Here is a 19,185-nt window from a genome sequence, read left to right as displayed (position 1 = left end):
CAAATTCAAAAAATGTTCAAAGTTTGAATCAAGAAAGTGAACTCCTCTCTGCATAAAGCATTTTTTTTTTACTTCTCAAAACATGAATTTTTGAAAGCTTTTGGCCTCTAGTTTGCTTTCCTAAATTTTAATTTTTTTTTAAAATCATCATTAAAATTCTATAATTTTGAATCAAAATAATAAACTCCTGATTCTTTACTCAAGAAAACATCGTTTTTATCCCTCTCGAAATATTAATTTTCAAGAACTTTTACTAGTAATTTTCAAAAAGTCGCTGGAGACTCTAAAATGACTTGAACCCACCTGAAGTCGTCTTCAGAGGGTGTTAAAATTGGAGTGCAGAGTAAATTTCTGCTTCCCATCTCCGTTTTATGAAATTTTCAGATAATTTCAAGTTTCAAAAATCTATTGGAGGCTCCAGTAATTTTCAAGAAGTCGTTGTAGGCCCCAAAAGACATTAGTTGCAGAGTAAATTTCGGCTTTCCAACTCCATTTGATGAAATTTCGTGGGAATTTCGAGTTTCAAAAATCTGTCGGAGGCTCCAGAACTGCTGAAAACGGTTTGAAACAGTTTCCGATCAATTTGGCATGTCGAAAATAGGGTATATACCAAATTTCAACTTTCTTGGTCAATTTGGTAAAATTTTGACTTTTTTCCTCCATTTTTGGCCTAAAAGTTATTGGTTGGAAAAAGAAAAAACTCTCTGACGAAATAAAGATCACTTACACATTAAAAAACTCTCTCCTTATTTTTAATGCTTTTTATTGCAAAGATCTTTTCAAAAAGTACAACTTTTCATCATCAGGCAAGAGCACTTAATGAACTCTCAAAGCTAAAAGAGAATGGCTAAAAGCTAAGATCAATGACAAATATAGAATAAGAGCTAACCTGGAAATGAATTGTTATAAAGCTCACAAACAACTGAGCAAAGAATACCACCCTGTTGAATGGGATGTGTTTGAAACCAGACTGTACAACACCATTTACAAAATGAGAAAAAGCAAAACAGAAAAACTGAACAACAAACTGAGAAACCTCATAATCAAACAGAAAGGAACAACAACAGACCACATTGAGAATGATAATCAACCTGAAACAATAAAAAACCTGACAAACAAAACCTTTACTGTAGCTGAACAAGAACTACTCAAGAAAGGATTGAAGTTTGCCCTGCCACCTAAACAAGCACCTATTGAGGATATAATAACTGACATTGATGTAGCAACCAAAAGGCTTGATTACAACACCAAAACAAAAATCAGACAACAATGCATAGATGTCATAACAAAGACTAGAACCACCAACCAACCAACAACACACCACAAAACCATACAAAGTCTCAAAGAAAAAGATGTGCTATACATGAAAGCAGACAAAGGAAATGCCATAGTAGTTATGGAAAAAGATGACTACAACAACAAAGTCAATGATCTGTTGAAGAATGGACCCTACAAAGAACTTACCAAAAATCCACTGAACAATATGATAAAAAACCTAGAGCCCTGCGCCGCCGCGCCGCGCCGCCGTGGCCACCAATTTTTCACACATTTTTTGAGCCGCCACCGCCGCTTTAAAAATTTTTGAAGCCGCCTTGCTCGGCTGAGCCGATTTAAATCACTCAAATGGCAAATTTCAGGGAAATTTTCCTCATATTTTGGATTTTTTCTAGTGGCTAAATTTTTCAATTTTGCCACGCACTACCTAGAATGATTTCTTTTCTCAGCTTGGAAAAGAATGCTAAATGCTTATTTGAGAAGCTGAATAATTTTCGCAAAAAATTTGTATTTTGAGGTAATTTTATGATTTACGGAAAATTACCTCAAAATTTCAATCTTTGTAGCCGGCTAAGCCGCAGCCAAGTAAAATTTTTGCCGCCGCTGGAAACGTCGGCTGGAATCGGCTACGCCGCCACCCACAACGCTGCGCTCACCATAGCCGCCGCCGATCATTTCGTCGTCGGCGCAGGGCTCTAATAAAAACCACAAAGACAGCAATCAAGAACAAGAATTACAAAATACCCTCCAACCCAAAAATACCAAAGTTATACTGTCTGCCAAAGATTCACAAACCAAACAATCCAATGAGACCAATAGTATCCAACATGTAGATGCACCCACATACCAGATTGCCAAACAACTTGTCACTGAATTACAAGCCATTAATCAGCCTGTCACATACCAAATAAAGAATAATGAAGAACTTGTGGAGAAACTGAAAAACTCCCAGATATCACCATCTGATAGACTCATCTCCTTTGATGTCACCAACTTATTCCCCAGTGTACCCATACCAGAAACCTTGGCCATAATGAAAGACTGTCTCCAAAAAGAGAAAGTTTCCCAAGAAAGGATTACTGAACTCATGAACCTCACAGAACTATGCATGAAACAAACCATCTTCCAATATGGTGGAAAGTTCTACCAACAAACAGGAGGAACAGCAATGGGGAACCCTTTGTCACCATTCATGGCAGACATTTTCAAGGGCCACTTGGAAAGCAAACTGAAGGAAAAAGAAAAAGACTTCCCTAAGATTTGGTTCAGATATGTTGATGACATCTTCAGCATTGTACCAGAGGACTTCAACATAAATGGTTTCCTTGAGACCATGAACAAACAATATGCAACCATCAAGTTCACCTATGAATATGAAAACAACCAACAACTGCCATTCTTGGACATCCTAATCACCAGAAAAGACAACAAATTGGAATATGACATCTACAGGAAGCCCACTCACACCAACAACTACATTCCTGCTGACTCTTACCAGCCCTGGAGCCAAAAACTGGCTGCTTTTAATAGCATGGTCCATAGACGTTGTGCACTACCCTTGAGCCCAGGAAATAGAAAGAGAGAATTTGACCACATTAAAAGAGTAGCTAACAATCTGGGTTACAAGACTAGAACAATAGACACCCTCATCAAAAACCATTTAAGCAAACAAAGACTGAAAGAGATCATCACATTCCAAAGAGATAAACCAGATAATAGAAGAATCAAGTTGACCCACTACCCAGTCATAACCAACAAACTTTGTCAGATCTTCAGGGAAAATGATTTAGAACCTGTCACAAGTCACAACTAATCAACATAAACTGAAAACCCTACTGGGAAGCCTCAAGGACAAGGACCCAAAAACTGACCAATCAGGAATCTATAAGATCACATGCTCTGGCTGTGACAAACTTTACATTGGACAGACTAAGAGAAACATCATAACCAGATACAAGGAACATATGCACAAAGCTAGATACAATATTGAAGGAAAATAAGCAATAGGAGACCACATTATAGCAACTGGACACACAATAACTGAAGTCAACTTAACCCTAGAAAAACTAGTTGCCAGAATATCAGAACTACCAATTAGGGAAGCAATAGCCATGCACAAAAACAATAGAGAAAAACTCCTCAATGATGACTTGGGACCTTTGGACATTGACCTGCTCAAATGCCTACATGGAACCAGTCACATACACATTCCAACAAACAGACACACCCATCCTGGTAGTGACCACACCCAACCTTTACTTTAAGATGCACACTTTGTATTAGTTCATTAAGTGCTCTTGCCTGATGATGAAAAGTTGTACTTTTTGAAAAGATCTTTGCAATAAAAAGCATTAAAAACAAGGAGAGAGTTTTTTCTTTTTCCAATTATTGGACTCCTTAGTTTTGGTTCATTATTTACCTACTAAGTTATTGGCTCAAAAATTTGTCCTAGTTTGTATACCTACAAATTTTATTTAAACTTTTTTCTTCAAATTTGGGTGCAACTTTTCAAACTTTTTTTGGATGGTAAACCTTCCCCTCAGCGAGCTCTTTCATGTGACAAAATTTAAAAAAATTAACTACTTCAATTTATACAATAAGAAGGAGATTAATCGACACTCACCCCCAATACTGGCATTATAGGCAACTCCAACACCGCAATACTGATTAAAAGCTACTCCAGCCACTTCTCCGGCACATCTGGTGCCATGCTTGTTATCACCGTTATCTCTGGGCATCGGATTATCATCGTTATCGTTGATATCTGTACTGGCTTGAGGATCCTGTGAGAACAGAAACCAAGGTATACCATAAATACAAATCCGTATAATACATAATACCCTTATATATATCCTACACACACACGTAAAAAAAAAAAGGAAAAGAACGCGAAGGTATTCTAAACATCTGTGTAGAAATATCCACGTGTGTTTCGTTTAAACAAAAACGATGGATAAATATTTGTGGAATGCTACGAGCATGCTTTGGTACAACGTGGTACTATTATCACGTTACGACGACGTTTCGCTGTTTTTTTCGCTTTTTTTAGCTCGTTAGAAAATTGTGTTCATCGCTTTTTGGACGACGAAAATAGACTCGCAAAAGGCTTTACGAGACGTTAACTCGACGACACATTTTTAAAAATCTTAAACCCAGCCTCTCCTCCCCCACACCCATCAGCATCTAGTTCGCGAGTTAACGGCCGATAATCGAATTAAAAAACTATTAAATGTAGCGGAACTTTTATAAAATATTTTCATTCGGCCGAGTCGAGTCGTCTGATTAAACGGCGAAGCTGAGCTGAGCTGAGCGGCGCAAATCTGAAATCAATTTCGTTGCAAATTGCCTCTCCATTAAGAACTACACTGTACTAGTACGTTGCTAAAAACGCGTATCCTGGTAAAAGCGAGTGAAAAATGTCTTCGATATCTTTTTCTTTAGCGTACACTTCGGGATTAAATTTCAATTCCGCCATTCTCGTACGTCGTCTTTTACGCTGCCTCGTCTTCTTCTTCTTCCTACACCATCCAGCATCCTCTTCCTTATTCCTTCTTTTTTTTTCACTGCATCTTCGCGCGCAAAGGTAACCAATCATATCGTAGACATTTTTCTCTCACACGCTAGACAGCCAGCTACTTTATCATTTTCCCTCTTCTTGCCTCATCTCACCACACACTCTGCAGCTGCAGCACTTCGCTTACTTACATTCGTTATACCTACTCCTACTACTACGACGACACGATATAATCCATTACCAACGATACACACACAGAACACTTCACCTCATATTATAGACCAACATTCGCAGACCGAGACCAAAAAGGTGAAAAAAATTTACCCTTTACCGCCAAAATTCACCCCATTGACCATTATTAAATATCTTTTTTATTTTCAAAATGGAAAAAAAGGAGGAGACACCTTTACCTACCCCCCCTTTCACCCTGTACAAACATTCTTTCACGAGGTAGTACATTTCATAGCTGCCAATTTTACGAGACCGTTTGTTTTCACGTGCCACTGTTGCAATTTTTACGATACAATAAAAAACCTCTCCTCAGGCGTGGCCCGGTGAGTTAAATTCTCATCGCGATATTGCTTTTACTTCTACTCTCCGACATCGACAGAGCGACAGAGCGACAATTTCGGTACAAATCAGTCGACGTTTTTATCACATGCAACACTAGTACGAGTACATATAAGTATAAGTAAGTCAGTCGCCATTAAAAACAGTAGTATAGAAAAAAATTCTATAACACCCTGTGCGTCACATCACATACTTTCGTAGATATTTGCTAAAATATACTATACGCAACATTCAGTATTGTTTTTATGACTTTTCCACATTTTATCATACACACTCGTATATTGTGACCCCGTTGTGTCGTTTATTATAGCGTTTCGGTTATAAAAGACACAAGGACACATCAAATAAATCAACCATTAGTTGTAAATTTTCTCTCTCTCTGTTTATTTATTATTTGTTTTATTTCGCCAATTTATACACATGTCGGTCGTTGTACCGATATTATAACTGCTATTCCATTCGAGAGTGTTTTTCTATAATCATTATTCGATCTCTTTTGACAGCGAATTTACCTGCAAGATTTGCTTTTTATTGAAGCTCAAAGTAAAAATGAAAAAAATTGCCAATTTTAGGAAAATTGAAAATTATTAAAACGTATTCGGAAAAAAACTCATGTTTCATTAAAAAAATATATATAATATTTTTCACAAATTTGAGAGGAATTTTCCAACTAAAAATTTTCGAAAATTTTAAAAATACATAGTTAAATTTTGATCAATGATGTCTAACAACTAAGACAACAATATGCGAAAAAAATGTTTCAATGAAGGGGGAGAGCGGTGGTCTAAATTATATTTTTCAATAAGGTAAGTGAAAAAAAAAACATAAAAATCCAAATTCGGATCAAAGAATAGTAAATTGACTTTAAAAAAATGGAAAAAACAAAGACTGATTTACTCATAAAAAAAAGAAGAATATTTCGACAGTTTTAGCACATATGAAAAGTAGAAGAAAAACGCAGGACTTTTCATGGTAATTTTGACCCCTCCCCCCACCCCCAACAACGCTGACCTTTTTTTTTTGCAATTTTGGCTAAAAATAGTTTTTTTTTTGGACCGTTTGGTTGAAAAACGGACTTTTTTTGAGCAACTGAGGAAAAAAACTTCTCGACAAAAAAAGTGATTATTTTGACATTTTTGACAAAAAATGGAATTTTGCTTTTTGGAAATTTCAACAACAAAAATTTTTTTGACATTTTTGGCAGAAAAAGAACAAGACTTTTTGACTAAAATTTTTCACCACATTTTTTAAAAATTTGAGCTTTTTCGTAGTACAGCGACAAAAAAACAGCATACTTTTTTGGCAAATTTGAAAAAAAAAGTGGAGGCACATAAACGACTTTTCATGCCATTTTTGGCCAAAAAAAGGATCAACTTTTTGGTAATTTTGGCAAAAAATCAAGACTTGATGAAAATATTGGCAAAAAGCCGCTTGTTATTTGATGATTTCTAGGAAAAAATAGAAGCAAGAAACAGGATTTTCATGGCAATATTGACCAAAAAATCTCAACCTTTTTTTACAACTTTGGCTGCGAGAATGGCGCCTTTTTTGACAGTTTGGAAAAAATTGCTCTTGTTGACAGAAGAACAGTATCATTTATCATTATTTAGCATTTCTTATAGAAAAAAGGGCTTTAATACGATTTTGAATAAAAAGCACTCCGTGATAATTTAAAAAAAAAAACAAGACCTTTTGAAATGGGGGGAGGGAGGGGTGGGGGGGCGTAAATAGGACTTTTTGACTTAAACATTACAAGAATTTTCGGACAACTTTGACAAAAATTGTAACCTTTTGACAATATTGGCAAAAACCACACTAAAAACAGGACATTTTCTGTGAATTTGGAACACGTGGCTTTTTGACAGAAAAACGAGACTATTTCGACATTTCTGACAGAAAATAAGACCATGAGACTATTTATGAAAAAAGCACGTTTTTTGGAGATTTTGGCAAAAAAACAACAACAAGATTTTTAAATATTTATTTGGAAAAAAAGCAGGAGTTTTTGACTCAAAAAATCAAAACCTCGATTTATTAGTGAAAAAAAAAACTCACTTTACTCGATTTTTTTGTGATCAAAAAGATCCAAATAATAAAAAAAAGGTTAGCTCGTGAATTTCTTGATCCCAAAAACTTTTTGTCGAGCAGAAAACCACGCTCTGAATGGAAATCAAATTTGGGCTCAGCGATCAAATTAATCAAAAAACACATTTCACCTAATTTTTCTCCAAATCCAGAAACTAATTCAAAAAATACGAAAAAGAGGCTTCATAGGTAGGTCAGTAGGTAATTTTAAAAGACCAGACAGACAGGTCACTGACCTTAAAGAGACCATACAGGCAGATAGACAACATTGAGAAGCTAGACAGACGATTCAATGACCTCTGAAGGCCAGACTGGGAGGCAGGCGACCTTAAGAAGGCCATATATGCGGGTCAATGACCCTGAAAGGCTAGCCAAGCAGACATACGACCTTGAGAACCCCGATAGAAGGGCTAATGGCCTCAAGAAGGCAGGCAGATGACCTTATTGGGAATCCAGACAGATAGTTCAATGACCTCTAGAGGTCAAACAAGCAGACAGACTACCTTGAGAATCCAGCCAGAAAGATCAATGCCCTCTAGAGGCCAAACAAGCAGACAGACAAAATCGAAATGCCACACAGAAAGGTCAATAACCTCTAGAGGCCGGACAAACAGGCACATGACTTGAAGCGCCCGATTAAGGGGTCAATAACCTCAGGAAGGCAGACAAATGGTCTTATTAGGAATCTAGACAGACGGTTCAATGACCTCTAGAGGTCAAACAAGCAGACAGGCGACCTTGATAGGCCATACAGAAAGGTCACTGCCTCCAGCGGACAGACAAGCAAATGTATGACTTTAGGAAACACAATCAAATGGTCAATGACCTCAAGAAAGCAGACAGATTGCCTTATTGGAGATCCAGACAGACGGTTTAATGACCTCTAGAGGTCAGACAAGCAGACAGACGACCTTGAAAAACTAGACAGAAAGGTCAATGACCTCTAGAGGCCGGACAATCATACATACAACCTTGAAAATTCAGACAGAAAGATCAATAACCTCTAGAGGTCAAACAAGTGGACATTCGTCCTTGATCAGCCATACAGAAAGGTCAATGACCTCTAGCGGGCAGACAAGCAGATATATGACTTTAAGAAGCCCGATCTAAGGGTCAATGACCTCAAGAAAGCAGACAAATGGCTTTATTGGGGATCCAGACAGACGGTTCAATGACCTCTAGAGGCTGGACAAACGTACATACAACCTTGAGAATTCAGACAGAAAGGTCAATAACCTTTAGAGATCAGACAAGTGGACAGACGACCTTGAAAAACCAGTTAGGAGGGTCAAGAACCTTAAGAAAGCCGGCAGTTGACCTTGAAAAGCAAGACATACGGGACAATGGCCTCTGGAGGTCAGATAAGAAGACAGACGACCTTGAGAAACCAGACAGAAGGGTCAATTTGATATCTGGAAGCCAGACAAGCAGACAGACCTACTTGAGAAGCCAGACAGAAAGGTCAATGACTTTAAGAAGGCAGACAGATAACCTTGGGAAGCGAGACAGACGAACTTACGACTATGAGAGGCTGGACAGGCAGGTCGATGACCCCATGCGGCCAAACATACGCACAGACCAGCGTTTCAGGCATTCGTTTTCTCGTAAAAAGGACTATTTGGGCAATTAAGAAAAAAATAAACATTTTTGGTCGTTTTGCCAAAATAAAAAGTACTAAGTAAAATCAGAACAGCAGTAGATAAGAGTGAAAAGCAGAACAAAGCGGGCAAAAGGCTATAATCAAGGATACCTTAAAAGGTGTCTTTAAAAATGGAATTTTTTTGAAACTCAACAAACTAACAATAAGAAGGACAATAATATTATGAAGTTTTGGATTTTAAAAAATTGGTACGAGTAATTCTGAAAACCTTTCAACTAATCCCAAAATTTTCACCTTGAATTCCAAATTTTTAAACCGAAGTGATAATTTTTCGTTCGACTGCATCTTCAGCACTTCACATACTTATTCCCTATAATATTTCATTATTCAAGTAAATACCTAATAAAAATACAAAGTAATTTAAAATTCATCTCGAAAAATAAAATTCGCGATGAAAAAAACAAGAGCTCCAAAACGTGTTAAAAAATAGAGAAATATTATTACTCTTGATAAAATTAATTTTCTTCCATTACATCATCGCATAATACTCGTACATACAGACTAAGTCACTGAAAAAAAAAACGAAGGAATTTTTCATCTTTATTACGAATAAATTGCCTATATTAGAATTTTTTAATATATCAACGCGATACTTCCGTTTCGTTCGCACAACACAATATTTCAATATACTACGAGCATATCTGTACTCCCAACTTCTACTCCACCCCTCCCATCTTCAAGTCTACAGCAATCTCGTGTACGTATAAGCTCGATATTATATCATTAGAAGGATAGTAAGTACGAAGAAGAGGAAAAAAAATAAACACGTTCATCTTCGATAATCTAATAAATTCCAAAAAATTGGCAAAGCACATATTATTTTGAGATCAAACTCGACGAATGAATAAAAAAAAACAGTTAATAAAATCGAAAAGATGAACCAATCTCTTCCCCCTCCTTTCTTAATGAAATTACGAAGGAAAAAAAATATTAAAAAAATGTAATAACATCTCGAGTAATAAATTTCCAACGGAATTTTATTCGTTCATTACTTTGGAAAAATTTCAATCTCTTTGCCCTGTCTCTTTACTTCTCCTCCTTCTCCACCCCTTTCTCGTCGAATAAACTCATATTTTTAGACATTACAGGCAACTTTAGCACCTCATCGATTATGTGGGAACCAAAAATTAATCGAACGAAACTCATTCGAAAGCAATCCCTGCTCTCAGAACATTTCAACTGAAAAAAAACCGACTAATTGTAAGTACGTACTCGATGAACACAGATTTTCACTCAATTATTTCAGTCAATTTGGTAATTTCCAACTCCCTTCCTCGTCTCATCTACATCTGCTAAATAACTCGGTGTTTCCATCACCCAATTCATTTACGTAGGTACAATGCTGCGAGTTAAAACACTTATCAGAACGTCGTCGTCGAATTGCTCCAACTATACGAGGAGATGAGAAAATTCACCATCGTAAAAACAAAAAGCCAATGAGAGAAGAGAAGAAACACGAGTGGCTGAATTTCCCTTTCCCAATCTTCGTTCTCTTCATTCGACTGAACGATTTAAAAATTGATTCGAAATGGACGAATTCCTTTACCTACGTAGAAAGCAGTCCAGATGATTTTCGCTTTGACTAAATAACGCAAAAAAAAAATTAGCATTTCGTTTTTTTCTCCACTGAAATCGGTACAGAGACCAGACGAGTGAAAAATGTACAGAAAAAAACTATCATTGGAAAAAAATACATCTTCCTTGGGGGGAAATTACCGCCTTTTTAGAAAATCCTCCAGTATACAGGATTATCTGGTATCTGTACGAAAAAACATCAAATTGTAGCGCATTTTATTTGTTTGCACTTTGAATCGAAATAGAAACAACATTTTTTTTCTCGCTCCAGGAATTCCTCATAAAAAAATAAATAGGTAAAATTGTTTGTAAAAAATATTTACTTTTGCGGTATTTACTTTTCGAATGTAGGAGGAATTCGTTTCCTGCTTTATTTTCTACGTCTTTTATCTCGTCTGTCGTCAGTCGTCGCCCTCGCAAAGTCGACTTATTTACATTATAAAATGAGCAAACCTTTGCTAGAACAAGTGTTACCATCGACAAGATGAATTTTTCGCGCCAAATTTGACGAAATTTAGTCGAAAATTATTATCTAGAAATGATTAAAACATCAAACGAAAAGATCGTTTAAAATTTAAAAATTCCATCTTATTTCTTTTTTCAAACTCCCTCTTATTCGACTATTTACACTCTACATCGGATTTTCTTCTCGATTATTAAAACTGTGCGAGAAAACATGATGAAAAAAAAAACTCAAAAACACCACAACAACAGTGAAATTATTCGAAAGGGAAATTCGACGATGTAATTTTTATACTCTCTACCGTAAAAGCGTATAATATTTTTTACTCGTATACATATTTTCTAACAAACAAACCACTCCGCCTTCTTGACTCTCGGTATAAATTGTATAAATTTATTACGAGAGATTATCAAATTTACACGATCGACTTTCGAGTGTATATACAGAAGAGTAAAAAAAAAACGAACTGGAGCAGACGAAGGCGACGGTTGGGGGGGGGGAGTATTTTAAAATTCGTCCTTTTTTCCTCGTTTTTCGGTGTATAATAATTTTCATAAACCATTTGGCGGTATTTTTTGTATCCCCTATCGGACGTATCTTAGCAACCAATTGAAAAGTTTTCACGATGTAAGAAAATTTGTCGTGTCGGTTCGAGTGCATCATTAAGCATTGTTCTTGCTCCTTTTATATACCTCCACCTTTTCCCTAGTGCAATTGAATGGACAAAAAAAAAAAGGTCGCGTGTTAGGAGCGAAATTGATAAAAGGAAAAAAGACCTCTTCGACGAACCACGCTAAAATATTAAATTTTTATTACAGCTCAGGTTGTTGGTATAATTAGGCTTCGTATACGATTTTGTAAGTAAAATGAAGGTCTCAGACACACACAGAAATAAGGTAAACGAGATACCAAAATAGTATGACTTTTGCAGAATACTCGAAAAATTTATGTAAGTTTGATTTTTTTTCATATTCAACGAACAGTTCGAACGAGAGAGGAAAAAATAAAAAAAAATAATCGTATATTACTCTTCTTCTTTTTTTTTTACGTGTTTTCGCACTTATCGCGCCGTTTATTATAGAAAATTACGATTTGGCACGAGTCGCCTTTGCCGCTATTTATGAGTTTTGATTACGTCACGCGGCGGTAAATTTTTCCTATATTTTGTCGAATTCTTTATAATTTTTTTTGGCTATCGACGTTTGCGAATTTTTAGTCGTAAATTGCTCGCTCGGTATATAGCGAACGAGGATGTTTTCGTTTTTTTTTTAACTGCTTGCTGCGCCATCGTACATACGTATATATACGGAGTATGGTGTATATAGCAGCCGGCGAAAGAAAACACATCGAGTATAGATAATAAATACTTTATGAGGTTTTCGAGCCCCGTCAACAACTCGATCGCGATTCGAATGCACAAAATAGTTTTTAACGAGTCGCATTCCGAAGGTTCATTTTTCCGCAGTGATGCATCAGAAGGTAGGTACAGTTGAGACGTTGAATGTACTATTCGAATTTTACATATTTATATACCTGTCAAACCCACACCTTGGGTACTTCGTGAGGGGTGAAGTTGGAAGACAGAACATACGGTATACAAATATGCGAGAATATGTTGAAAAATATTCATACACATATCGAAAACATACTACGTGTATTTCATGTTTCACACGAACGAAACTGTTTGTTTGACTTTTACCCGCTTTGGGGAGGTTCTGGGGAGGGGGGCGTGTATGGGGTCCGATCAAAAATATGACATCATATTCGTGTTCAGCGTCGCCAAAAACATGCTATTTCATGTGTCGCACAAATAAAACGCTTTTTTGAACTTTTACCCCATTTGGGGAAGTGCTGGGGGCCGTGGATGGGATCCAATCAAAAATCTGACGTCATATTCGTGTTCGGCGTCATCAAAAACATACAATTCGATATATCACATGCCCCGGCTTTTTTTTTGAAAGTTTTTCTCAAATTTGGCGGAGAGGGTGGTCCCCCCCCCCAATAAAATATCTCATCTAGAAAATTGAATATTTCGACAAATGTTTCAGTCAGTGAGTGTTTTCAGACCCAAATAAGGACCTGCTCACCCTTTTAGCCTTTTCGCTATTTGTCTTTTTGTCTTGTCTTTTTGAATTTTCATGTAATCGTCTTTTCGTCTAATTGTCTTTTTGTCTAATTGTCTTTTTGTCTTTTCGTCTGAACGTCATTTTGTCTTTTTGTCCAATTGTCTTTTCATGTTTTTGTCTTTTCGTCTAATTGTCTTTTTGTCTTTTTGTCTGATCGTCATTTTGTCTTTATGTCTAATTGTCTTTTCATGTTTTTGTCTTTTAGTCTAATCATCTTTTTGTCTTTTTGTCTAATTGTCTTTCCGTCTTTTTGTCTAATCATCTAATCATCTTTTTGTCTAATCGTCTTTTCATCTTTTTCTTTTTGCCTTTTTGTCTAATCGTCCTTTTGTCTTTTCATCTTTTCATCTAATCATCTAATTGTCTTTTCGTCTAATTGTCTGATCTTCTATGGTCTAATCGTCCAATTTGTCAAATTGTCAAATCGTCAAATCGTCTTTTCATCTTTTTGTCTTTTCATCTTTTCATCTTATCATCTTTTCGTCTTTTTGTCTAATTGTCTTTTCATCTTTTTGTTTTTTTGTCTAATCGTCTTTTCATCTTTTCATCCAATAATCTAATCGTCTTTTCATCTTTTTGTCTAATGGTCTAATCATCCAATTGTCTTTTCATCTAAACATCTAATGGACTAATCGTCAAATCGTCTAATCTTCTTGTGTTTTTGTCTTTTTGTCTAATTGTCTTTTCATCTTTTTGTCTTTTCGTCTAATCATCTTTTCATCTAATTGTCTTTTCGTCTAATCGTCTTTTTGTCTTTTTATCTAATCGTCTTTTAGTCTTTCCATCTTTTCATCCAATAATCTAATCGTCTTTTCATCTTTTTGTCTAATGGTCTAATCATCCAATTGTCTTTTCATCTAAACATCTAATGGACTAATCGTCAAATTTGTCAAATCGTCTTTTCGTCTAATTGTCTTTTCATCTAATTGTCTTTTTGTCTTTTCATCTGATCATCATTTTGTCTTTTTGTCTAATTGTCTTTTCATGTTTTTGTCTTTTCGTCTAATCGTCTTTTTGTCTTTTTGTCTTTTCGTCTGATCGTCATTTTGTCTTTTTGTCTAATTGTCTTTTCATGTTTTTGTCTTTTAGTCTAATCGTCGCTTTTTGTCTTTTTGTCTAATTGTCTTTCCTTCTATTTGTCTAATCATCTAATCATCTTTTTGTCTAATCGTCTTTTCATATTTTTCTATTTGTCTTTTCGTCTAATCGTCGTTTTGTCTTTTCGTCTTTTCGTCTAATCATCTAATTGTCTTTTTGTCATTTCGTCTAATTGTCTTTTCATCCTTTTGTCTAATCGTCTAATTATCCAATTGTCTTTTCATCTAATCGTCTACTTGTCTAATGGTCTAATCAGGGATTTCCAGCCAATCATCGATTGGCTTTTGGCTATCAGCTTTTAGCTTGATTTTCATTGGCTTAAATAAAGCTGGCTATTTGCTGGAAAAATTTCATCAGCTGACGATTGGCTGGCTTTTGGCTTACGAAAACAAAAATGCATGTGACCCCTCAAAATACTTGTTATGATGCGTAGATGATTGTTAAAAGGGACAATTTCATTTCTTTGGTTTTAGTGAGTGTAAGACGTGAGTTGTGAGTGAAAAAAAAATAAAATATGAATTTTTTTTTTTTAAATTGAAAAATTTGAAAATCATTTCAAGTTCATTGGCTTTTGGTTATTAGCTATTGGCTGGAAAATTTTCATTAGGCTAGCTTTTGGCTATTGGCTTAAATACCATTGGCTTGCATCGGCTATTGGCTATTGACTTTTAGCTATTGGCTGGCTGGAAATCCCTGGGTCTAATCGTCAAATTCGTCAAATCGTCTTCTTGTCTTTTCGTCTTTGATGAACTTCTCAAATAAAAAATAAAATGTTTTTACTTCTCAGAACTCAAATTTTCGACTCCTTTTGCACTATTAGCCCATTGGTTTTTCTTTTGTAAAGTTAGAATTTCTAATTAAAAAAAAAAAAAAAACATTTATCAAATTCTAAAATTTTGAAACTAAAAAAATCAAGCCCTTCACAAAAAAAAACAAAGCACTTTCACTTATCAAAATTCAAATTTTCGAAAGTTTTTGTCCTCAGTTCATTTAGGTCTATCTGATATTTTTTGCATACTTGAAATTTCTAATAAAAAAATCGTCCTTCCAATTCCAAAACTTCGAAATCGTAAAAAAAAACAACTTCTTCATAATATAAAAAAATTGCTTATTCACCTATCAAAATATGGAGGTAAATTATGAAAATTTTCAAAAAATATTTTTCCCTCATCTCAATTATTTGTCACCATGGTCAGGCTATTTCAAAAAATATCACAAAACACAGATGCACTTTTTAAAGTACCCTCGCAATTTTCCCTCCTCCAACACAATACTTTGCAAGTTGCTTAATTCATGGAAGTAAATGTTAGAAAAATTAAAATCACCTAATATGAAAATTTAATATTTTCAAAAACTCTTACCCATTCTGCCCCTCATATACTTATCTAATACTTCTTTCCAAGCTCCCATTTTACCACAAATATGCCCACCATTTTCAAGAAAACATTGTCGATTGAAAAAAAAAACACCTGTTTAAAGAGGACGATTTTTCTTCTTTTTTTCGAAGCCAATTTCATAGGTTTTTTCTTCCCTATTGTGATCGAGTCGAGTACCATATTGGAAATGTGTGGCTATACACTACCATAATACAGACGTGCTTTCCATCGTATAAAGTCTGAGTTGTACACTCTATCGAATGAATTTCTGCGAGTAGAATTTTGTCTGGTTACCTACATACTTTTATTGTGCACGATGCCTCTTTTTGAAAAAAGAAGAAAGTAAAGGGTTTCTTTGAAATTAAATATTCGTACATGCTTTAGCAAACAGGTCTGTGACCTGTATGGTTGGATTGCATGCCATCGCCGCATTTACGTACCTTTATACTACTCGTATAGTGATTTTGAAGTTTTTTCTTTCTTGGAAATTCACCTACGTACTCGTACACACGATCTACGTCAGATAATATGATACCGAACAACGCGTTGAGAAAATGTCAAATTAATGCAAAGTGCAACCGAAAAGATTTTCTTAAAAGCAAATTATTTAGTCGTATAATAGCCTAGTTCAAGAGGTCAGAGAGGGGGAAAAGAGGACGAAATTATTATTGAAAGAGCGTGCAGAAATACATCAACAGCTAAAATTTGACCTGCTAAAATAAAATTTTGAGAATTCAATTTGGGTCATAAAAATGAGAAAAAAATCAAAATTGCTCAAAATTGACCTAGAAAACTGGAATTTGGTGTATATCCTATTTTCGACCCCTCAAATTGAATAAAAAATGGTTTCGAACCGTTTTGAGTAGTTCTAGAGCCTCTAGCAGGTTTTTGAGCACTGAAATTTGCATCAAAATGTTACCTATCTATAATTATAGAAATTTGAAAAGTAGAAGTTCTGGAGCCTCCAGCTGTATTTATGAAATTTCTATCATGTAGGTAAATTCGAGATTATCAACTTTGTTAGACGAAATTCTGTGAAAATTTCATCTTTCAAAAATTTACTGGAGGCTTCAGAAGTGGCTCGAAACCATTCGAAACTGTTTCTAATCGACTGGGTGGGGGGGGGGGATATGAATAGAACACTTGTTTTTTACTTCTATTCTTCAAACCCAAATTTTCAAAAACGTTTGCCTCGTTTCGCTCAGAGCTGTTTTGTTTTCTTTTTCAAAATTGAAATTTCTGAAAAAATATCATTTACGAGTAACTTTCAAAGTTTTAAAACAAAAAAATTAACTTCTCGCATAACTCTTTTCTTTTTCCAAATCAACATCCTGAAAAAAAAACTTTCAAATTCTAAAATTTGAAAAGCCAAAAAACAATATCCTTGCATGAAAAAACATCGTTTTTGGTTCCCTCAAAATATAAATTTTCAAAAGTTTTCTCCCTCGTTTCGTTGAGGCCTGTCCTCTGTTCTTTTCAAGATCAACTTTCGAAAAAAAGAAAATCGTTTTAGGCCTCTTGAAATAAATATTTTGACTTTTTTGAAAACTTGACTAAAACGGAGACTTTTTTTCAACTTATGGCAAAAAATCGGGACTTTTTTGAACTCTGGCAAAAAATCTAGATGCGTGTTAAACTCGATTTGTTTTACGAATTATCCACATTTGAGCCGATTCTGGAGGAGACACCTCAATAGTGGTTTTTTAACCAGCTTAGGGAGGCCCCAGAAAGGCTGGAAATGGCGAAATTTGCTCTCGTGTGGTTAATTAATGACAAAATACATACAGCGATTCGCGCAAATTTCGAAAATTTTCTCACAAACGAGAAATTTTTGATTTTTGAATATTTTTATTTTGAAAAAAGGCTGGGCAAAAAACCACTTTTGAGGTGTCCCCTCCAGCATTGCCTCAAACGTGGATAAATTCGTTAAACAGGTCGAGTTTAACACACAACTCGATTTTTGGCTGCCCAACTTCATATTCACGCCTTCTGGAGCAAATTCAAATTCTGGAGAAATTGAAAAGTAGCGCTGGAGGCTCCAGAATGGCTGGAAATGGCGAAATTTGGATTTGGGGGGTTAATATTAGTTTTAGGATTTATTTTGAACATTTTTACTGATCAAGTACGTACTTTAAAAAAAAAAACATAAATCACCAAAATACTTGGTCAATTTTGGATTTTCAAAAATTCGCCAAAAATCGAAAAATGAACTTGGGCAGCTGAAAATTTGGATTTGGGGGTTTTAGAACATACCCTTTCCAAAAATCACGGTCCCGTTCAAATCGGAGGCAGACACCTCAAGAGGTTCCCTTGTGAGGTCCACCAAAAAATTGTCTCAGAATAAATGAGAAATTTTATTTTGAATTGAGCTGTCCCCCTCCCTATCCCCCTCCCCCTCCAGAACGAAATGTCAACAAATCGAATGAAGTGTGTCGTTTCATTAGGATCAAGAAGATTATTTTTCGAGGGGGAGGGGGGACAATTATGTAGAATATTTTCAGGTCGTAGAGCATTCGAATCGAAACCAGAATACACTAAAATTCGCATAATAATGATTTCTGAAGAAGGTTTCTTTCTCATCCCCCTCCCCTCTCCCCCTCCAGTCTTTCGAGTGGTATTTTATTTTACAAAGGTGTTCGTTAAGTTAGGCCTTTTAATTAATAAAATTTAAATAAATTAATCAGTTTTTACGCGCGAGACGACGACGTTTATTAATTTTTTACTTCTTAAATTACGAAAACGAGGTGGCGGTGGCGGCGACGACAACGACGGCGGTGAAATTAAAAACGCAAAACTGCTTTTTATACTTTTCAAAACAATAAAGCAGTCGAAAAGACCGACCATTAAAATAACGTGCCAAATTACCGGAGAGGATTCGCGAATTACGCAAACGGTCGTGTTTTTCTTACGCTACAACGACGACGCAGGGCGGGGCGGGGGAAAAAAACAAGGAGAGACGGACGGGGTATTGAAAATTTTCGGTAATTTTTTGCGTTTCTCGAATAACTCGTATAACGACGACTATTTCCGCTGATTCGTGAAATTTCGCCGACTCGCGAGCCGGCGATAGATATTTATTAAAGACGATGAGATTCGGTAATTACCGAAAGGGACGCAGGATTCGTGTTATTCGAGATTTATAATAATTTGTAGTAATTTTTAAAACGAGCTTTTATACCACAATTGCCGACGATAGGAGCGATGTTTGCGTTTCTTCTGCCGCTATTATATTATGGATAATCCGTGTCTGGTAGTTGATTACGGAAAACGCGGCCGTATAGCCATAGCCAGCGCCAACGATGCCAGGTTTATCGTTCACTTCGCCTCCTCGTGCTTTTATTGTAGCGGTATTTAATTTTCTGACCATTAGTCCATACCATACAGACTGGCAAAAGGGAGGTAGGATGGGGGGGGTAGGCTTTTTATGATATGAAACGGCACGA

At 35.7% G+C, this 19,185-nt stretch overlaps 1 protein-coding gene across 1 annotated transcript in view; it reads right to left on the bottom strand.

Annotated features, from left to right (window-relative positions):
* The window catches only part of Fur2 (furin-like protease 2), a 337,566-nt gene that overhangs the window by 38,745 nt on the left and 279,636 nt on the right, over positions 1-19,185 (bottom strand). The window contains exon 6 of the mRNA XM_065368067.1: positions 3,899-4,058. Within this exon, the coding sequence (XP_065224139.1) occupies positions 3,899-4,058 (160 nt within the window). The remainder of the gene's footprint in view (positions 1-3,898; positions 4,059-19,185) is intronic.

Source organism: Planococcus citri, chromosome 5, assembly GCF_950023065.1.
Source record: "Planococcus citri chromosome 5, ihPlaCitr1.1, whole genome shotgun sequence".
Lineage (NCBI taxonomy): Eukaryota > Metazoa > Arthropoda > Insecta > Hemiptera > Pseudococcidae > Planococcus > Planococcus citri.
Note: the sequence above shows the minus strand (reverse complement) of the source record. Positions and strands in the feature narration are given on the sequence as shown.